Source organism: Eleutherodactylus coqui, chromosome 1, assembly GCF_035609145.1.
Source record: "Eleutherodactylus coqui strain aEleCoq1 chromosome 1, aEleCoq1.hap1, whole genome shotgun sequence".
In the NCBI taxonomy this organism is placed as follows: Eukaryota; Metazoa; Chordata; class Amphibia; order Anura; family Eleutherodactylidae; genus Eleutherodactylus; species Eleutherodactylus coqui.
Window position 1 is genome coordinate 516,563,879 of NC_089837.1, and position 23,393 is coordinate 516,587,271.

General features: G+C 44.2%; 1 protein-coding gene across 4 annotated transcripts in view; it reads left to right on the top strand.

Moving 5' to 3' along the window:
• The window catches only part of LOC136614744 (keratin-associated protein 4-6-like), a 426,222-nt gene that overhangs the window by 289,397 nt on the left and 113,432 nt on the right, over nucleotides 1–23,393 (top strand). The window contains exon 1 of one of the 4 annotated variants that reach the window (XM_066594130.1): nucleotides 3,949–4,079. The exons of 2 other annotated variants lie outside the window; for them this stretch is intronic. In XM_066594130.1, coding sequence (XP_066450227.1) covers nucleotides 3,960–4,079 — 120 coding nt within the window. In that variant the 5' untranslated portion in view covers nucleotides 3,949–3,959. Of the gene's footprint in view, nucleotides 1–3,948; nucleotides 4,080–23,393 lie in introns of those variants that run through there. One more of the 4 variants, XM_066594131.1, reaches the window with a different exon arrangement.

Below are 23,393 nucleotides of genomic sequence, written 5' to 3' on the forward strand. Positions count from 1 at the left end.
CCATCATATGCCTGCACATGCTGGTGGTGGTGAGGCTGGTGGTGGTGGCTTCCCGGCTGATCTTGGCACGACAAACCTTGCACACCACAGTTCGTCGGTCGTCTGCACTCTCAGTGAAAAACTGCCACACCTTTGAGCACCTCGGCCTCTGCAGGGTGGCATGTAGCGAGGGGGTGCTTTGGGAAACAGTTGGTGGATTATTCGGTCTGGTCCTGCCTCTACCCATGGCCACCGCACTGCCTCTTCCAACCTGCCCTGCTGCTACACTTGCCTACCCCTCTGAAGACCTGTCCTCAGTAGGCTTAGCAAACCAGGTGGGGTCAGTCACCTCATCGTCCAGCTGCTCTTCCTCCGAATCCTCTGTGCGCTCCTCCTTTGGACTTACTGCCCTTACTACTACCTCATTGCTAGACAACTGTGTCTCATCGTCCTCATCCTCTTCGCCCACTGAAAGCTCTTGAGACAGTTGCCGGAAGTCCCCAGCCTCATCCCCCGGACCCTGGAAACTTTCCAAAGGTTGGGCATCGGTCACGACAAACTCCTCCGGTGGGAGAGGAACCATTGCTGCCCAATCTGGGCAGGGGCCCGAGAACCGTTCCTGGGGGTCTGCCTGCTCCTCAGAATGTGTCATTTTCATGGAGTGAGGAGGCTGGGAGGAAGGAGGAGCAGCAGCCAGAGGATTCAGAGTTGCAGCTGTGGACGGCGTAGAAAACTGGGTGGTCGATAGATTGCTGGATGCACTTTCTGCCATCCACGACAGGACCTGCTCACACTGCTCAGTTTCTAATAAAGGTCTACCGCGTGGACCCATTAATTGTGAGATGAATCTGGGGACCCCAGAAACTTGCCTCTCTCCTAATCCCACAGCAGTCAGCTGCGATACACCTGGATCCGGAGCTCAGCCTGTGCCCACACCCTGACTTGGGCCTCCGCGTCCTCGCCCCCATCCACATCCTCTAGACCTACCCCTACCTCTCAGCATGGTGTATTACGAGTAGAGCAGAAACAGAACGCTGTAATTAAATGTATCGCTTATTGGCCTGTGGTTGGAGGCTGACTTCGCCTACGGAACGCACAGCAGAGCCAGGAAACAATTATGCGCAAGCCTGTAGTGAGACCTAGGTGCGTATGACTGAGCTACTGGAATTCAAAGCGCACAACCAGTCAAGTGGCCAAAGGCCAGTGGTAGGCCTTAAGTATTTTGCTTCTATTTTTTTAAATGGTGAGGTGAAAAACCAGACAGACACCGTATGCAGCGTATATTATGTATACTGTTTCCCTGTGGCGGGATGACGGTGATCATGTAACGGGCACAGCAGAGCCAGGAAACAATTATGCGCAAGCCTGCTGTAACGCTTAGCTGGGTATTAATTAGCGACTACTGCCCCCAGCAGACACGCAGTAAACTGAAGACGGTCACAGGCAGCCCAAATATAGTATTTTTCCCCAATTTTTTTGAAAAAGCCCACTGCCTATATAGCCAGTATACCTCTCCCTGTACCACTGTCCCTGCCTCACCAGTACTGCCCCTATACTCAGTAAAATGACTACAGACTGAGGACGCTATGATCTGCACGCCCGCTATACAAAAAAAATAAATTGTGCAACACTGCTAAAAGCAGCCTCAACAGTGCTGCACACGGTCAGATGTGGCCCTAAGAAGGACCGTTGGGGTTCTTGAAGACTGAAATAACACCTAACACTCTCCCTATAGCAGCTACAGCAAGACAGCACTGTCCCTGATCTCTCTCAGCGTGCATCTGTGGCAAACCGTGGGCGGGGCAGATTTAAATACTCCTGTGTCATCTGATCTCCCCAGCCACTCACTGCAGGGGGGTGGGATAGGGCTGGAATGTCACAGGAGGAAGTTGTAATGCCTTCCCTGTTCTTCTATTGGCCAGAAAAGAGTGCAAATTTTTCAGGGAAGGAAATGTAATGGAGTCAAGCACCGCGTGGTGCTTGTCTCGAGTAACGAGCATCTCGAACACTCCAATACTCGAACGAGCATCAAGCTCGGACGAGTACGCTCGCTCATCTCTACTAATAAAGTCTTGGGGTGCATTAAAAGAGGTATAGGGGAGAGGGACGAGAACATTATTCTCCCACTATATAAGGCACTTGTCAGGCCTCATATGGAATACTGCACACAGTTCTTGTCACCGGTGCTCAGGAAAGATGTTACAGTGCTGGAGGGGTTCAAAGAAGGGCAACTAAACTAATACATGGAATGACGGGACTGGAATACCCAGAGAGGCTATCCAAATTGGGATTATTTACTCTAGAAAAAAGGCGGCTAAGGGGTGATCAAATAACTATGTATAAATACATGAGGGACAATACAAGGATCTCTACCATGATCTGTTTACACCCAGGACTGTGACTGTAACAAGAGGGCACCCGCTACGTCTAGAAGAGAGCAGGTTTCATCAACAACATAGAAAGTGGTTCTTTACTGTAAGAGCAGTTAGACTGTGGAACTCTCTGCCTGAGGATGTGGTGATGGTAAAATCCATAGAGGAGTTTAAAAGGGGACTAGATGTCTTACTGGAGCGGAAGGCTATTACAGGATATAAATCTTAGGTTAACTGTTAACCTGGGTACACAGCAGGTAGGAAATATTAGGGGTTGATCCAGGGATTAGTCTGGCTGCCATTAGGGAGTCGGGAAGGAATTTTTCCCCCAAAAGGGCTAATTGGCTTTTGCTCTTGGGGTTTTTTTGCCTTCCTCTGAACACTGTCTTCATTCGGCTTACAAACTATGTTACTATGTTACTATGTTACATAAGGCAAGGTTTCAGGCTTGTCACACAGTCAAAAAAGTTCTGTGACATAGTATGAATAAGGGTGACCTCAGTCGCCAGCCCACATTAGACCTGCATGAGGGAGTGCTACCAAACACAATTTACCTATAGGAAACGTGTCCAAGGCATATGATAGCTATATGACAACTAGGATGAACCTTTAGCACAGCTCAATAGATTGCTTTACAGTTTTAGACTCACTGGGAATAATTATTTGCTATACTGAGCATTCCAAAGCATTATCCAAATAATCAAGCAAACACATTGTGATATCCCTAGCATGGTGGGACTAAATACAGGTTAATGACTTTTGTTAAAAACGGTTTTATTTTCTAAAAAGTGAAACAACAACACATATGATGTTACTGCAATCGTATTCATGACCTGTTTAATTACTACCATATTGTCATTGCAAAAAATCCCCTCTACCAACATTAATATTAACAATAGTAGCACTAGAAGGACCAAATTACACTGCAATACCATATTATCACCACATAGTGATGGAATAACATATCATAGTGTCACTGAATAAAGACAACTATAAAGATCAACATTACCAAAAACAACACTAAATGAGTATATAACCAGGATACACTAACATGAGGATCAGCTTAGTAAATGTCTAGAACTTAGGGAAGATATTGCTCAGGCACTGGAGCGATGGGGGACAGGATGCTAAGTAGTCTGATAAGGGAGGAGATTGGCAGGGGAGGAATTAGTGTGCACGGGCCATCTGAGAGACCAAGAATCATAGCATGTATTACAGATCTCAGTGGAAAAACGACACTGAGCAAGAAAGCATAGATCAGCAGTGGTAGGCGGAGAGCAATGTGCTGGCCACATTATTTAGCTCTAGTTCATGGATTTTATGTTTCTTGTTACCTTATATTACTTGGAATCTAATATGCAGACTGCGATATAACTGCATCTGGTCTGGCAATTCATGTCTTTCTGTTTATCTAACATGTACTTAGTAAGAAAAAGTAAATACTAAATGGAAAAGGATCCCGGATCCAGGATGGAACATTAAGTTTCAGGTGTTTACTTTCTTCTGTGATCATAAATCTTTCTGACATTAATGTGGCTGGCAGGATTCTATATAAGCCATGTATACGCATCATTCTACAGTCTCCCTTTCTCTGCTTGCTGGCTCACTATGTTCAAGTCCTCTGCTATTGGTTTCATCACTACAGAAATGACACAGCATAGGATGATGACCATCTTGCCATTTGTGTGTCTATCACTCTGTTTTGAAGCCTTACAGGCGCAAATGCTGGTAAAGTGAATTATATTTCAGATTTTTTATTTCATGCATTGTGAATTTGCATTTATGCATATAATTCAGACTTCTATATTTGGATACTCTCAATATTAACAATAGAGAACATTTCTTACAATAAGCTAAAAATGCAATATTATATATCTACAGTATTTATCTACCAGATATTTGCTGGGGAAGTACATTTCTGAGCAGTTAGTCATTTCTAAACATACCAGATGTCTATTGTCATGTAACTCTAAGATGTATTAAGATTTGTTAATATGGAGCCACAAGGAAACATGTTTGGATAGCAGAAATAGCCTAGTAAATCTGTTGAGGGGTACATGACAACATGGGGGGGGGGGGGGGGGGGGAGAGTTTCAGGTAAGAGCTCGGTTTATCGCAGTTAGATATCTTTGTACAGGTTTTATTAGGTATATATTGATGGAATACATTACAGCATATCAACATTTAGATCTTATAGATTCAACAATACAATGGTATGAATTACAATCAGTTATATATATCATGCATAGCGTTCTCTGTCTACGGACCCAAGATTGTACCTTGATATTCATATCATTTTTGTGTATCATTCTTGGGTGTTGATCGTTTTCTATATAGATGACATCTTGTGGGATGTTTAGAAATACTGTAGTAGTTTTTAATACAATATATATATTGTATATATAAAATAAACAGTTAAAAAAAACAAAAAAACAGTAACTAGTTAACTTGGCATCGATATGTTAACCATTAGTACACTTAATCATATAGTTTCTCCAGAGTTCCCATGACCTTTTGAATTGGCTGTCACGATAGGCTAGCCATTTCTCGTATTTGTATTGTTCCGCCATACGACCTTTGAACTCCCCTAGATCCGGGGGGATGAATTTTTCCAGTATTCTGCAATTATTGTTTTTGTTGTCATCAGTGAGTGGTTTATTAGATATCTATATTTTTTTGGGAGTGCTTCAAATCTTATTAGTAGGAGAATCAGTTTAGCATCTCTGGGTATATGATATCCTATTATGTCTTGCATAAGTTCAAGCACGTCACTCCAGAAACGTTTTATTTTTGGGCGTTCTCAAAAGATGTGTGATAGAGAACCTATCTGTTTACAACCCCTCCAGCATAGGCCATCTCCAACCTTTGATCTGTTAAATAGCAGTGAGGGGGTATAGTACCATCTCAATTGTAGTTTTGTCTGAGTTTCCAATATACCCATTCCCTTGGTAGATTTTTTTTTAACAAATAGTTTTTATTGGGTTATTACATGGGTAAACAGTACATGAGAATACATGTGCACAATATGTAACATATTGTATATTCATGAGAAAAATAGCAGGGTACACATGCTTTGTCCAGCAATTAAAACTTTGTCCGTGTGAATCGGACTATTTCCCACAATTTTCATTTATAGTCCGATGCGTGGGTTAAGAATTAAGTTTAAAGATAATTAGCAGAAAGATGAAACTAAGGAAAAAAATCCTTGAAAACTGAAATGCAGTCATTTGATCACTACAACATCTATATCTGAGTTTCTTTATGTGTGATCACTTTCTCAGCAAGGGGGGGGGGGGGAGGTTATGTTAGAATAATATTGTGTCCAGGGGTTCCATGTGCGATGGAAATTAGGCACAGTTTCGTTGGATAGAGCATAGATTTTTTCATATGAGCAGTGGTCTGCATAATATCATGTACCTCCTTTATTGTGGGGGGGGGGGGAGGGGAGATTAGACCTCCATTTCCTGGTTAGGGCTAGTTTGGCTACCATAAGCATGTGGCAAGTCAATTTCCGCACCGTTGGAGGGATCTCGTCACATCTCAGTAGCAGTAATGCCAATTCTGGTCTTTGGGGGAGTGCGCTATGGGTGACCTTACGTATGGTGTGGAAGACCGCCTTCCAGAATTTATGGATGAGTTGACATTCCCAAAGTATGTGGATTAACGTGCCTTCCTGTCCGCAACCTCTCCAGCAGAGTTTGTTTGTGTTGGGGAAGCATTTGGCTAATTTAACAGGTGTGTAATACCATCTGGTTAACACTTTGTAATGTGTCTGGAGAAGGTTTGCGGACAACGTGGACTTATTTGCCCAGTTAAAGGAAAGAATTCACTGTTTCTGGGGAAATGTGCTTTTTAAGTCGCGTTCCCAATTTAGGAGATGAACTTTTTTTTGTGTACCCATATCCCCGGTCAGGATATTAGAACAATATCTCGTATGTGAAACATCCTTTGGTCCTTTATTGAAAAGGAAGGCAATCAATCCCTTGGGGAGGGAACAATTCTCCAAGTGGGACATGTTTAAATATGACCTTATTTGGCAATATAGGTGAAAGTCATCTGAGGAAACACCGAAGGACATTCTCAAAGTCTGAAAGGGAGCAATCTTCTCTCCCGCGAACAAGTCTTGCGCTCGTTTGATTCCAAGTCTAAGCCACCTCGTGATCGATATATCTGGAATATAATAAGTTAGTATTTCCAGGGGGAGGTCAATTGAGCCCCCATCGGGACTCGATTTGAGTCTCTGGGTGTAGAGATTCCAGGCCTGCAGGGTTGCCAGCATAGGGGGGGAAAGCCTCTGTACGTCCAGGTTGGCCATGGGAAGTGGGTATATTCCACTGATTGCAGTCGCTTTCAGCAAGGATCTTAGGCTTCTGTTATTATTTAGATTTTTCTCTATATAAGCCCATGTTGTGGTTAGAGAGTTAGATAGCCAAGGATTAGATAAGTCTAGGTTTATGGCTTGGCAATATGACCACAGGTCAGGAACCCCCAAACCACCTTGTCTTCGGTTGAGATAGATTATAGAAGATGCGACCCTTGATCTCTTATTGTTCCATATAAATCGTAGTAGTTGTTTTTGAAGTTCGTTAATTTTATTATAAGGTATTGGGAGAGCTATATTGCGGAAGATATATAAAATTCTTGGGAGAATCAGCATTTTAAATAGTGTGACTCTGCCAAACCAAGAATATTCAATTTTACCTAACTCTTCTAGTTCTTTTTGTATTGAGGTATAGAGTGGGTCCAAGTTTGCAGATATCATTTCTGCTGTCGGAAAACATAAATTTATACCTAAGTAGGGGATTGATGAGTGCCACTGAAATTTGAATTCCATTTTAATGGCTTCCTTCAGGGAAGGAGGGATGTTGATACCTAGAATTTGGGATTTATTAATGTTTAGCTTGTAAAAGGAAACCCTACTAAAAGATGAAATGATGTTATATATCTCTCTTAGGGAGTCTAGTGGGTTAGTGAGTGTCAGTAGCGCATCGGCATATAGTCCGATTTTGTGCTGTCTACCACCCATCGAGAAGCCTCTGACATGCGGTGAGCTTCTAATTAGTTCTGCAATAGGCTCCATTATTATTACAAACAGCAGAGGGGAAAGGGGGCAGCCCTGCCTTGTTCCATTGGTTATCTGGAATGGGTTGGACAGCGGGCCATCTACCAAAACCCTGGCCGATGGAGCTGTGTACAGGGCTTTGATTGCCCTTAAGAAGCCTCCCCTTATTCCGAATTTTTTCAGAACCTCAAATGCGAAGTCCCAATGAATTCTGTCGAACGCCTTCTCCGCGTCCAAAGAAAGGAGGAGAGAAGGCGTTCGACTTGACCCCATGCCCGACATTAGGTTTACCATTCGTCTTGTGCCATCAGACACTCGTCTACCTTTAGTAAATCCAACCTGATCATTATGGATTATGGTCGGGAGTATCTGAGTTAATCTCATGGCTAGAATTTTCGGTATTAAGGAGCGATATCGTTTTTTAGCTCGTTGTAGATTCCGTTGGCTTTCCCAGCTTGGGAATGGTAATAATGGTGGCCTGTAGCATTTCCGGGGGCATGGTTCCTTTTAACATTGCTTCGTTGAATGTGTTTGTAAGATAAGGGGTTAGAATGTGGGCGTATATTTTATAATATTCATTAGCAAACCCGTCAGGTCCCGGTGACTTGAAATTTTTTAGGAGTTTAATTGCCCTTTCAACTTCTTCGGTGGAGATAGGGTTATCCAAGTTATGGATTGTAGTGTCAATTGTAGGTAGATCTATTTTTTGTAGGAAATCCTTAATTATTGTTGAATTTGGTTGAGGGGTTGCTGGGTTTAGTTTCACGTTATAGAGGTTAGCATAAAAGGAGCTAAACTCGTTTGCAATGTCCTGTGGGTGGGTGAGTTTTATACTTGGGGTTTTTGTTTTGAGTAGAAAAGGGGTTTTTGCTTTGATATGTTTAGGTCTGGCCAGGTTTGACATTAGTTTAGAGGGTTTATTGTAAGAGGAGTAATAATTTGCTTTTAGGTATTTAGTATTTTTGTTGAATTCCTCTAATAGAACTGATCTGAGCGTTCTTCTTGTCTTTGCTAGCTCTACTAGATCAGGGCCGGAGGGGGAGTTCTGTAGGTTTAATTCAAATTTTTGAATCTGCATTAGAAGCTCGTCGATTTGTTTTTGTTTGTTCTTTTTATATTGCACATTTAATTTGATCATGGTGCCCCTGATCACTGCCTTGTGGGCATTCCATAAGGTAAAAGGGTTTATTTCAGGGCTGTTATTTAGACTGAAGTATTTCTTTAGGGATTCGGCTATTATTTTTTTGTTTTTGGGAGATTTAATTAAGGAAATATTATTTCGCCATATTCTTGGTGTTCCTCTGGGGGGTCCTAGATCAAGCTTTAGAGATATTGGGGCATGATCTGACCAAGTTGCTACATGAATTTCAGATGATTTAACTGCGGGTAGGGTCCATCTGTCTACTATAAATAGGTCGATGCGCGAGAAGGATTTGTGCCTCGGGGAAAAAAGGTGAATTCCCTATAAGTGGAGTTAAGACACCTAAAAGAGTCATAGAGTGCCTCCTTACATAGCCATGGGAACAGATTGGGAGATGTTCTTTGTTTGTTTGTGGAGTCCATTTCTCTGTCTGGGGTTATGTTAAAATCTCCACAGACTACTAATTTCCCCTTTTGTATCTTTTTTACTTTTTTTATAACCTTGTTTAGAAAGGAGATCTGGGCTTTATTCCGAGCATATATGTTGGCTATTGTGATGGGACACTCGTTTAGGGTACCTACAAGGATGAGGTATCGTCCCTTAGGATCAGCGAGTTGTTCTTCAAGCACAAAATTAACATTAGTTCCAAATGCAGTCAAGACCCCTGCTTGCTTCTTGGAGGCGCAAGACATAAATATTTGTGGGAATCTCTTGTTGGAGAATTTTGGGCAGGCTATGGAGGAAAAGTGTGTCTCCTGCAGGCAGACAATGTCTGCTTTTGTTTGTTTAGCATCTCTCCATACTGAGGCCCTTTTAAAGGGTGAGTTTAACCCCCTCGCATTCTGAGAAATGACTTTAAGTGTCATGGCTAGTTAAATGAGATGCATTGATGTTTTGTTCGTGAAGTGTGACTGCATAAATAATAACATTAAAACAGTTAAACATACGTAATGAGATGAACATAGCAGGATCGCCTCGAGTTGAAGCTGTGGCGGGACAATTCTGTTGCCTGCAAAAATAAGATAGAAAAACAAAACATATACAGAAGATGTATAGAAAGGCAGGATTTGATACCTGCATGTTATCAAAGGGGGGGAGGAAAAAGTTTGCCTGACGTTTGTCAGCCTTCCTTAAAAGTAGAATTAAGGAAACATTTCCAGAAGAGCCGGAGAGTAGACAACGGTCTCCCGATGATGGAGCTGTCAATTACTTTCATGGATGGGCAGGATGGGTCCCATTTTTGGATGCTTTCTTGGTCTTTGCCGCTGAGGTCAGGTGCGCTTTTTCTGCAGTAGTTATTCCCCATGTCTTTAGAAGTTTCTCTCCTTCTTGAAGGTTGGTAATGATATGCAGGGAGCCATCTTTGTGGATTAATAGCTTTGTCGGGAATCCCCATTTGTACAGAATTTTGTTAGCACGGAGAGCTGTGGTAATGGCTGTCAGATTACGTCTTGCTTGCATTGTTGTTTTAGACAGGTCTATGAATAGCTGGATGCCAGAAAATGGGTTAGGTAAATTATTGGTTTTCCATGAAGACTGTATCATGGCCACTTTAATGTGAAAAAAAGTTAATTCTGGCAATTACGTCTCTTGGAATATCTACACGAATAAAGCTTGGTTTGGGCAGTCTGTGTGCCCTATCTATGAGGCGTTCTTGCTCTGAGGAGTTTGGGAGGATTGTTTGAATCAATTGAGAAAGAAAGTCTTTCAAATTAGATTGAGTGACAGTTTCTGTGATTCCTCAGAATTTGACGTTGTTACGTCTATTTCTGTCTTCTAATGTGGCGAGTTTATTTTTTATGTCGACTACTTCTTCTTCTATGGCGTAGTGCGAGTCGATTAAGTTATTGTGGGAGGAGGTCAGTTCCGCCATTTTACTTTCGACGTGATCTGTTCGGTCGCCTAGTTCTTGAATTGTGACATTTACTGAGGAGGACAGCTTATGCAAGTCTTTTTGCATAGAGTCTCTCAGTGCTACCACTAGATTTTTAATGAATAGCTCTGAAGCTGGTTGGTTTGTAGAAGGTAGACTTAGAATAGGGTCTGCAGTTAGATCTATCATATTGTCTGAGGGAGAGGGAGAAGACACTCTCTGCCTCTGCTTCTCTGGGCTAGCAGTGGGGGAAGGGCTTGCCTCCGATTGAGAGCTGTGGCTGGGCGCCATTTTACATGTTGCACTTTTCACAGGGGTCTTAATGGAGAATGCACTCACCCCTTCTTGTAGTGCAGAAGATCGCTGCTGCTCTCTGGATGTTTCCATAAAGTCTTCTGCAATGCCTGCTGTCGGAGAAACCTCTCTGCTGTGTGAAGAATCAGCTGCTGTCTCCTTATCTGCAGGAGAGCCAGAGGGGGGGAGCTGCGGGGCACAGCAGTCTCTCCTCTATCAGCGCTTCGGGCTGTAAAGAAACTTGATACTCTCTGTGGAGGAGCTTTGGAGATCTTTCTTTTAGCTGTCACTGTACTCCCACCGGCAAGTGGAGCAGCGGATTGTGTTTTTCCTCTTCTGGAATGCATTGTAGTAGCTTTTAGAAGGCTTAGACGAGCAGAGGTTACAGGGATGCGTCCAGCTCGGTTGGCAGTCAGGCCACACACCCCTCCCCCCCCCCCCTTGGTAGATTTTGATATTGATCTAAATGCCCCATACCAGACTTCTATTGATAATTTTTCTTTTAGTTCAATTTCTCAGCTCAACATATATGATCTTTTTTTGGGGTTCGTGTTACCTGTTGAGATATCATAGAAGAGTCTAGATTCTGATTTTCCAACTATAGGATTTGTGACTATTTTATCAATGAGGTTCTTGGAGAAATGTAGTACGTGTACATGGGGTTTTTTTTGTAGGAAGGAGCTAATTCTAAAATATTTAAATATTTCATTAGAGTGTAGGTGGAATTTAAGCTGTAAATCAGCAAATAATTTGATGTTTCCCAATGATATTTCTTCCAACCAAATCAAACCCCTCTCTTTCCATGTTTTTGTTTCTAGGTCTGGCAAGAGCAGGTTTATTTTTTTTAGAAACTTAACATCTCACTAGATAGTTTTGAAAAGTGTCTGGAACATTTTTGCTGACAAGTCAGTGATTCAAGAGGTAGCTGTAAGGAAGAGAAAAGCATCTAACATATCCAACAATAGGTGCCATAATCATTATACAGCTTGCACCACTGGGATAACTTTGATGCTCTTTTTGCTCTAGTTTATCTTAAAATTCTGTCATCATTCAGGACAATAGGCAAAACTTTTCATTAGGGTTATTTTTTATGCCCGTTTTCTGGCAGATTCCTTTCCTTCTCCAGCTCAACCTGCGACAAATGTATTGAATTTTGAATTATGCTGATAAATTAGTTCCATCTGTAAATATGTCTAGAGATAGGGAGCCACTTTCTGTACCACTCAGATTCTGGAGGGAGATTGCACCAAACTAAGGTTTATCTTAAATGTGCAATTTTTAAATCTGACTAAGGCCTCCTTCACATGGGAGACACAGCATTGCTACGAGAAATTTGCAGTGATATTGCATCAGTGGTCTGTGCGTTATCACTGCGTCTTCTTGTGGCAATATCACGATTTTGTAGCATTATAAAGTTGCACGTGACACTACAAAGTCATGCAACTTTGTAGCAACACATAGGATTTTTGGGGGGAGGGTTTTAAAATATAAGCCTTGCCCCAAAAATAAGCAGTAGCTGAAGAAAAAATAAAATCCCCTCTCCCGCGCTTTCCGGGGCGCCAACGCAGCTTTTTCCTGGGTCCCGGCACTGCTTCAATTCTTCATCTTCTGGCCAGGGATTGAAAAATCCCAGCCTCCTGGAAGTGCTGGCTGTAATTGGCTGACGCTTAGTCAATCACAGCCAGTGCTTGATGAATGTCTGTGATATGTTTTTCAAAATTTTTTCTGCAGCTAGGGTTTAAATTTGGCTTTGACAGTAGATTTTGCTACTGCCAAAATTGCATTGTGTTACCATGCGGTGGTTGCGGCCCCTCCTGAGGCGGTGGTGTGCTGGGTTCTGCAGTCAGGGCGCGTCCCCCCCGACTTGTGGTCCGGCTGCCGGGGGCACAGGTGCCGGGCCGGCGTGGTGCTTGCGGCTCGCGGTGTGGTGTGTGCTCTTGGTAGACTTGGCGGCGACATGCGTGCGCCCTTAGGAGCGCAGCTTCCGTGCATGAGCTCCCTTTTGATATGCTATGGGGAGTTGACTGTCTCCCTCTCTCCGCCTCTGGGCTCGGTACTATCAGTATTGTTTCATGTTGTTTTTTTTTTTAACTGCCTGTCCTGTCGGTAGACTACCCATTTCATCTAGGTACGCCAGCGCTCCTTCCTGATAGCGTAGAGACCGCTGCCCAGTTGCCTGCCTGGGGTTAGCCAGGAGTGGAGGCAAGTAGGCAGGGACAGGGGTTGCGGGTAAGATCCAGGGTAGATTACTGTAACATAATAACTGGCCCTTAAAATTGACCAGTGGGTTTTGTTTTTACTCTCCAATGGAGGCCATGAGTACCCTTGCAAGTCAGTGGTCGTGATCCAAGACCTGTCTGGTCGTATGGTGGCCCAGGAGCAGCGGGAGTCGGTGCATGTTTCTGCTGCCCCAGACTTTTATTGATTCGGGTGCTGCCACTAATTTGATTAGTCTAAGCTTTTTCAGACCCTTGATGGCTGAGTTCTCGGCATTGGAGACGCCCATACGTTTCACTAGCATTGATTCCACCCCTCTGTCTGCGGGTGTTGTCCAGTGGAGGACTCCCATGGTACAGTTCACTGTAGGTGTTCTCCATTCTGAGAATCTGTCTGTTGATGTAGTGCTGGGTATGACATGGTTGGCACTGTATAATCCCTGATTTGATTGGTCCACTCAGGAATTGACACATTAGGGGTTGTCCTGTCATAGTCACTTAGCTACTATACCTATGTCTTCAGCAGATGCCATATTTATTCCCGAGTATTTGTCTGATTTCCATGATGTATTTTCCAAGAAATGGTCTGAGAGTTTGCCTCCCCATAGGGAGTGGGACTGTGGTATTGATTTGATCTCCGACAGTCCAATCCCAAGGGGAGCCATTTTTAATTTGTCGAGGCGTGAGCACGAAGCCCTTAAGTCCTACATCTCAGAGTCTCTGGCCAAACGACACATCAGACTGTCCAGGTCCCCTGCCGGGGCAGGTCTTTTCCTTGTAGAGAAGAAGAATGGCACATTGAGGCCTTGTGTGGATTATCGGGTTTTGAATAAAATTACTGTGAAGAAAGAGTGCTCCTTGCCCTTGATCCCTGACATATTGAATCAGGTGATAGGGGTCCACTGGTTTTCCAAATTGGACTTAAGGGGGGCTTACAATTTAATTCGCATCCGAGAGGGAGATGAGTGGAAAAATGCATTTAACACCCCGTTGGGACATTTCAAATGTCTAGTCATGCCCCTCGGACTTTGTAATGCCCCCGCTGTGTTTCAGGGATTTATGAATGCAGTCTTCCACGACTTCCTGGGGGTATTCTTGGTCATATATCTCGATGACATTCTGGTTTATTCCCCATACTGGGATTCTAATGTGCGGCACCTGAGGTTAGTTCTGACCCGCTTGCGTGAGTACCAACTTTTTGACAAGTTGGAGAAGTGCAATTTTGGTACTAAACAAGTGTCCTTCCTTGGTTATAATTTTACCCACGGAGATTCAAATGGAGTCTGATAAAGTGGCAGCAATCTCCCAATGGGTCAGACCGGATAACCTGAAAGCTCTCCAGTGGTTCCTAGGGTTTGCAAATTTTTACCATAAATTCATTAAGAATTATTCGGTTATTGCGCAATCCCTGACTGATTTTACCAGGAAGGTGGCCGACTTGGTAAGATGGTTGCCAGAAGCCCTAGAGGCTTTCAGTCGTCTCAAAAAGGCATTTACTGCTGCCCCGGTACAAGTACAGCCTGACGCATGGTTACCGTTCTTCATTGAGGTCGATGCGTCTGAGGTGGGGGTGGGGGCTGTTTTGTCTCAGGAAATCAGTGGGAGAGCTGGGGACAGCCCACGTGCGTTCTTTTTGCGGTATGGAGTTCAGTTCGGCGGTATGGAATTATGACCTGGGTAATCGTTAGTTATTGGCGATTAAGTGGGCTCTAGAAGAGTGGCGTCACCATCTTGAGGGGGCAAAGCATCCCATTACTGTATATACTGATCATAAAAACTTGGTATATCTCGCCAATGCTAAGAGACTCACAGCTTGCCAAGCCAGGTGGGTGTTGTTTTTCACCGGGTTTAACTTCATCATTATTTATATTCCAGGGGAGAAGAATGTGAAGGCGGATTTTCGGATTTTCACGGAGTTTCGGTTCGCCGGGAAGTGAGACAGTGGCTCCCGAGAATATCTTGTCACCGGGGGTGGTGGTGGTAGCTGTAGAATCTGATCTCATCCCTCGTCTACAAAATTATCAGCAGGACGTTCCCTCGGGGATGCCGGCGGGCAGATGGTGTATGCCAGAGACCTTGCGTCTCAGAGTCATTGAAGAGCGTCACTCATCTGTGCTCGCAGGTCATGCGGGAGGTTCAGGGGACTCTGGATCTTTGTACGAGACACTACTGGTGACCAAGCATGTCTCGGGAGATTTGCGACTTTGTTAAAAGATGCTCTGTCTGTGCATGCAGTAAAAGTTGTCGTCGTCGTCCGGAGGGGCCTTTGAGACCGTTACCGGTGCCTTCTTGTCCGTGGACGCGTTTAGCAGTATATTTTATCACCGATCTACCCGAGTCTCAGAAGTTCACCACGATCCTGGTTGTTGTGGACCACTTCTCAAAAATGGCTCATTTCATGGCGCTAAAGAAGTTACCTACCACAATAGAATTTACCAAGATTTTTGTAAAAGAAATCATTCATTTATATGGGGTTCCCGAGAACATTGTATCTGATCGCGGGGTTCAGTTTGTTCAATTCTGGTGAGCCTTTTGTAGAAACCTGAGAACGTCGCTTTCCTTCTCATCAGCATTCCACCTGCAAACTAATGCTCAGACTGAGCAGAAGAACCAGGATTTGGTGCAATATTTGTGGTTGTTAGTGAAAAGGCTCATCAGTGGGCAGAATTACTGCCGCTGGCAGAGTTTGCGCTAAACAACCATACTTGTTCTTCCACTGGAGGGTCTCCATTCCGTTGCGTATATGGTCTTCCTTACAGCTATCTCTACTCTGTCTGCCTGTCCTGCAGCTGATGTCGCCACAGATGCGCTGCAGGGAGTATGGAGTGAGGTACTGAAGAATCTGGAAGCAACGGGGGCTCATATACAGTTGCATAGTGGGAAGAGTCTGTCGGTGTCTGAACCTTACAGGGTGGAGCATAAGGTGTATTTGTTGTCTAGAAATCTTCAATTGAAAGTTCCGTCCTTGAAACGAGCCACGTTACATGGGTCCCTTTGTCATTACGCAGGTAGTTAATCCGCTGGCTTATGAACTTGAATTGTCAGCTACTTGGAGGGTACATAGGGTTTTCACAAGTCGTTATTGAAACCTTTTGTCCCTTCGGTGAGGCCTACTGCCCACCCTGATCCGCAGTGAAATTTAATATGGAGGTCCAGGAAATCCTAGATTCACGTCGGCTCCGGGGAACCTTGCAATATTTGGTGGCCTGGAAAGGCTTTGGACCTGAAGATTATTCCTGGGTCGCTGCACAGGAGTTCATGCTCCAGTGTTAGTGCGGCACTTCCACCGTCTGTTTCCGGATAAAACTGGACAGGGTGGCGAGGTCTCAGAGGTCCCCGTCAGTGGGGGGGGGGGGTAATGTTACCATGCGGCAGTTGCGGCTCCTCCAAAGGCGGCGGTGTGCCAGTACCCGCGGTCAGGGCGCGTCCCCCCAACTTGTGGTCCAGCTACCAGGGGCACGGGATGCCGGGACGGCATGGTGCTGGTGGCTCACAGCACCGTGCGCGCGCTCAGTATTCCAGGCCACGCCATGCGTGCGCGCACCTAGGAGTGCAGCTTCCGTGACGAGCTCCCTTTTGATGTGCTATAGGAAGTTGGCTGTCTCCCTCTCTCCGCCTCTGAGTGGAGGCTTTTGTTTACAAGTCTGGCAGTGACTGCAATCACTGCCAGTTATTGGTTTTCCTCAGGTTGCTAGCTAATCTGCATCTGTAGGGCTCCTGCCTTTGTCAGCTAGTCTGCCATTTTGTTACCATCTGCCAGGTTGTTCCATCTGCCTCAGTACTATCAGTATTGTTTTTTTTTTTTATTCATCTGCCTGTCCTGTCGGTAGTCTACCCATTTCATCTAGGTACACCAGCGATCTTTCTTGGTCCCTAGATAGCGTAGGGACCACCGCCCAGTTGCCCGCCTTGGGTTAGCCAGGAATGGAGGCAAGTAGGCAGGGACAGGGGTTGTGGGTAAGATCCAGGGCAACCCGAGCTGGCGTATCCAGAGTAGATTATTGTAACACATTGCAGCTCACGAAAATCGTGTGTTTGTGCGATGCTACAGAGAAGAAGGCTCCATAGCTAAACATGGGCTACAAAACCTCATAAGTCGCGGGCAGATCGCCGGGCCTGCAAGGCTTTTGTGTCGGGTTGTCGCATGCTACAAAACATTGCATGTGTGAAGGAACCCACCGGAAAGCAATGTAGCAATGCGCCAAAATCGTGCGACTGTCATCCGTGTGAAGGACGCCTAAAAGCCTTACAGTACTTAAACATCCCCTATTTTCTAGACATTTTTTTAAAAGTGAGTGACAGGAAAATGTGTGCACAGTACGCAGAGAATATGACCCATCGATTTTATGCAGCTTGCTCCATTTTTATTGACATTCGCACAACAAAAGGGCCTATAATTCAATACCCACACAATACGCTGCCCAATCCAAAAGGAAAAAGAACACATCTGGAACTAATTAAACTAAGTAGACATTTAAATCGAGCCGTGGCTATGTCCCGCTCCCAGGTGAAATTGACCAGTGAACGCATAAATAAAGCAATATGTACATATATAGGTGGAGGGCGGCCGATATGAGGAATTGTGGTGCATCACCATTAAAGGGGTTGTCTCGCGAAAGCAAGTGGGGTTAAGTACTTCTGTATGGCCATATTAATGCACTTTGTAATATACATCGTGCATTAAATATGAGCCATACAGAAGTTATTCACTTACCTGCTCCGTTGCTGGCGTCCCAGTCTCCATGGCTCCGTCTAATTTCGGTGTCTTCTTGCTTTTTTAGACGCGCTTGCGCAGATGGGTCTTCTCCCTTCGGCTCGGCAGCAGCAGCGTTTTGGCTCCGCCCCCTTGTACACGTCATCACGTAGCTCCGCCCCGTCACATGTGCCGATTCCAGCCCATCAGGAGGCTGGAATTGGCACATGTGACGGGGGCGGAGCTACGCGATGACGCGTACAAGGGGGCGGAGCCAAAACACCGCTGCTGCCGAGCCGAAGGGAGAAGACCCATCTGCGCAAGCGCGTCTAAAAAAGCAAGAAGACACCGAAATTAGACGGAGCCATGGAGACGGGGACACCAGCAACGGAGCAGGTAAGTGAATAACTTCTGTATGGCTCATATTTAATGCACGATGTATATTACAAAGTGCATTAATATGGCCATACAGAAGCACTTAACCCCACTTGCTTTCGCGAGACAACCCCTTTAATAAATGTGCCCCAATATCAACAATTCTCCCTTACAGAGTGTAAATGCGGAGGTCATATTTATCTATATATCTACACCTTGTGTCAGTGATATTTTCTCCAAAACAGCTGTGAGATACATGTATCAGCCATTTCTACCAAAAATAAAAGGCATTAGTCCCTTGCATGACAGGTTTAAAAACTGGATTATAAAGTGGGTGTGGCTTTTTGCTTGGCCATTTATCACTTGCTACTTTCTAATAGTAGCAAAGTTTTTGCACAGTTTTAGTCCAATAGATGGGAGGCATAAAAATGAAAGAAACATCCCCTGGACATCTAAAAGATGCAACAAATTTACCAACATTCTGCAACATTTTATAAAATAAATCTCAGAAACTGACAATGTGCCTTCAGCAAAACGGACTTCAAAGAATTCCCTTACAGTAAATTTTTTTACAGCACAGACTCAAATTGGCAAATCAGGAAACTGTTGAATACCCTAGTTGGCCTTCAAACCAACATACGGGCCTTCTATTGTCGCATGAGAAGAGATTCTAAGAAACACACCCCACAACACACGCTATATATGTCAATTCATTGCAGCAAGATGATGATGTCAGTATAGCATGGCCCATCTTCTTCCAACATGGGTCCTGTCTCTTATATGTGTGCAGAGGGAGAAGCAAGAGTTAAAACACAGCAGGATGCAGCAACTATCGAAAACTCATTAGGACCGTACTGCTCCAAGCTACACATTGTACAGGCAGGCCCTGCTGAACAGGAGGGCTTTTTCATTGGAGGAGAGTCTGGCAGTGACAAGCGATCTTCCAATCAGCACTCCAGGTTATTAAAGCTGTGTCCACGTGTTCCGAATTCCTAAAATAGCACAAAAATGTTACATTATGCGACAATTATCAGGAAAATCAGGATATATGAACACAGTTACTGTGGATCCTTGCTTAAAAGAGGGGGTGGAGGCTGTGTCAGCACCTGAGGTCCATTAAGTGAGGTCATCACAACATAAGGCAGCTAACACATGTATTAGTACTAGCTGATATACCCGCCTTCGCCCAAGTTAATTTGAATGTCCACCCCTCACAAGCTGCTCATAACACACAGATCAGATAGATTCCTCTCAGTGTATAGGCAGATAGGAGAGAGATTTATCTCAGACTGAATGTGAAAATGTCACCCCACAGAATGTGCCACCTCACACACTCTCCTCATTTTTACCCTGAAAGGTAACACCCCTTTTTATTCAAATTTCCTACCCAGACTGAAGGTTCCAGCCCCTTGTTATACTTAAAGGCATACTCCATCCCAGCAGTCCATGTCCACTTCCTTTTGTACTTTACAGCCTTTCAATACATACGACAGTCAGTTTTATTCCTGTCAGTATATACTCATGTCTAAATGCGTTTTGTTTTGCTGAGAAGATAACTGTCTCATATATTGCGGGGTACAGATATGTTATTAGTTACATAACATAGGAATGGTCATGCCAAATTTCAAGTTTGTGCAGTACAGATATGTGTTATTAGTTACATTACATAGGGGGTCACTTACTTTTATGCATAGGATTGAATAATCAAGTTGCAACCCTTTAAATTTCCAATATTCAGTATGCAAAGAATGGTCATGGCAAATTTCACAATTGTGCGGTAAAAATTTGTGTAATTATTTGTTGCATTGGGAAGTGAGAGAATTAGATTACGTACATAAAATTTGGATGCTAATTTTTTTTGCGCTTGGAATTGATCAAGTTGGGACCCATTAGCTTTTCCTATTTATGACATAATCAATGCTCATGTCAAATTTCAAGTTCCTATGACATCGGGAAGTGAGAGAATTAGATTCTGCACGTAAAATTTGGACGCTACTTCTCTTGCACTAGAATTGAATAATCGAGTTGGGACCCATTAACTTGTCCTATTTTAGACATAATCTATGCTTGTGCCAAATTTCATGTTTCTACGACATCGGGAAGTTGGAAAATTAGTGGCGAGTCAGTCAGTCAGTGAGTCAGGGCTTTCGTCTATATATATATATATATATATATATATATATATATATATATATATATATATATATACACACATACACACATACATACATACAATTGCACATTTGTATGTGTAAAACAGGGCTTGTATATAGAGCTAGGAGTGTAAAATTGTCTCTGGGTATATAGAAGTATGCATTAAAGGTATTTCTACATGTGTACAAGTAAACATGTAAGGCTAGATTCACATCGCTACCATACTATAATATATATCATATACACACACGTTATGCCCTAGATTCTAAGGTACGACACACATTGGACAGCACACAAACACCCGTCCTTGTTCTGTCCAATCTGCATGTCCAATTCTCACCCGTAATATGGACAATAATACGACATGCTGCATTTTTCATATAAACCATTAGTTCATGTGCCAAGTGGGTCCGTGTGTTGTCCATAAATACAAGAACAGCAGATGGACCAACGAAAGGTCTGTGTGAGTAAGCCCTAAATGTGTGCATGCATGTGAAAACTAGTTTGAGCATTATTGTTTGTGTAAAAGCGCAGCTGCATGTGTACGGGTCCTGTATGACCGCTACGTGCACCACAGTAGGATCATACCTCTCTGTCACCGGGAGTTATTCTGGCATTAATAAAAGGGACATGTTATCAACCATGAACACTATTAACTACATTATGCAGCTTATTGTTTAGGGGATGCGGAATTCAGTGAGCTCTTTTCATACTCACCTGGTCCCCTGTTCTTGTGATATCCACAGCAAAGTCTGCATGTGCACAACAGCATTACTTTACAAAAGTGAGCATGCAGATTTATTTCTAATGCTGGCTTCACACTGGCAATAGGCTTTCTTGCGATGTGAGAGTGAGTGAAAATGCATGATAATAAAACCAATACTTTTCAATGGTTTCATACTTATTTGCGATGTCTTCACTCAACCCTCGCAGTGCTAAGAAAAATCTGCACTATCGCCCATAGTTTTCAATGGGGCCGGCGTCAGCACCATTGAAAACATAGGGCATACATCGTGCTCCCCTGGCACAGCTATGGCAGGGGGTTCCTTCATCCCCGTTAGGACCACTGGGATGATGGAATTCCCTGCCACAGTTGTCACAGCTGTAGCAGAGGTCCACAATGCTATCGCATTGCTTTCAATGGGGCCAGTGCTGCCACCTCCCCCTTGACAGCAATGGGTTGCACGCACACCCTGCAACAATGATTTTCAGGCAAGAGCTTGAAATATAATCCCTTCCTTGAAAATCAACCCCTAGCTGTAAAAAAGAAAAAAATAAATAACACACACACACACACACACACACACACACACACACCTGATTGGCTTAGTGCTGTGACTAATCAGAGGCAGTGCCAGCTGTCATTGAATTAAAGCTGAGCACTGCCTGTGATTGGTCACAGTGCTCAGCCAATCAGGCAGCGCTTAGCCATTCATTCAATGGCGGCTGGGAGCTGCCTCTAAGGCTGGGTTCACACAGGGCGGTTTTGCTGCAGCAGATCCGCCCGCGGCCGCTAATCTCGGGATTAGCCAGCCATGTGGACGAGATTTCTCAGAAACCTCGTCCACATGGGACGGCTAATCCGCAGCGGTAAGTCAGGCTGCGGTTTCAGAATATGCAGCATGTCCATTCTTTTTTTTCATTCCGCTGCGGCCGCGCTCTCCTCTATGGGAGCGCCGTCCGCAACGGAAAAGCAAGCGGCCGGGCAGCTTCAAAGCCGCCGCGGCTTAAACCGCGGCGGTTCTCCCGGCGGAAATCTCGCGGTTTTTGCTGCGGCCAAACCGCAAGATTTCTGACGGGAATCCGCCCTGTGTGAACCCAGACTAATTGGTTAATCAAAGGCAACGCTTTCTGGAGGTGGGGATTTTTCAATTCCTGGTCTCTAGAAGACGACTGCCAAGGTCGGAAAGAAGAGCCGGACAGCTCTTTCTAGTGGAATATAATATATAAAAAATTTTTTATAGCTAGGGATGATTTTCAGGGAAAGACTTATATTTCTAGCCCTTCCCCAAAATTCATCACTGGGGGGGGGGGGGGGGGGGGTTGCCCCCCTTTGAAAGCAATAGGATAGCATCACGGACCTCTGCCACAGCTGTGATTACTGTGGCAGGGGACGCCTTTATCCCTGCAGAGATGAAGGAATATCCCTGCAGAGATGAAGGAATATCCCTGCAGAGATGAAGGAATATCTCTGCTATAGCTGTCACAGATGTGTCAGGTCACCGCAATGTACGCCCTATGTTTACAATGGGGCTGGCTCTGCTGGCCCTATTGAAAACAATGGGCGATAGCACAGATTTTTCTTAGCGCTGCGAGTGTGCAGTGAAATCATCACAAATAAAAATGATACCATTGGAAATCATTGGTTTCATTATCAGGCGTTTTAACTCACTCTCGTATCACAAGAAAGCCTATCAGTAGTGTGAATACAGACTTCTGAAAAGAAAAAAAAAAAAAAGTCAAGCTTGCTGCCCTGTCCTAGGGCTCCTTCTGATGGATGGATGCACAATTGTGAACGCCTCAGCACAATGCATTTGCTCTGTGAAATCAATGGGTTTGTTCCCATTCCCATCAGCATGTTCTATTGTTGTGCACATCAGAGCACTGAGGGCTCTTTCACACGAGCACATATACAGCGCACTTTTACGCCCGGGTGTATAAACGCGTCCATGAGAGGCATTGATTTTCAATGCATCTGTTCACACAAACCAATATATGGCACATAACTATGCCGGCATCATGAAAATTATAACATATACGTGGCCGGCGCATAAACGCTCAGCCAAAAGATAGTTCTGGGACTATCTTTTGTGCAATATATGCCGGCGGGTCCCATAGACTGCTATGGGAGCAGGGAAAGAAGGGAGGGGGAGGCATATATGCAGTGTCCAATGCTGCAAAAAAGCTTAAAGGTGCCTCTATATAGGCATTGGAAGCCATCCCGAAGATTTGCTAAAACTGGCACTCAATGGTGTGAGTGGACGAGAAAACACTGGCCGTGATCACATAAAAATTCCCATTCAGGCACTTATACGGAGTGGCCATAAAAATGCCATCGCCTTTTATGCGCTCATGTGAAAGACCCCTAAGGGTCCCCATAGAAGTCTATTGCAGGTGCACAAAAGCTTGATCGCAATAGTCAAATCGCAATACGCCATCAGGGTTCTTGTAGACGCATTGGTTATCATTTAAATGAGAGAATGACGTAAGAGTTAGCTTGTTCGCTCATGCAGC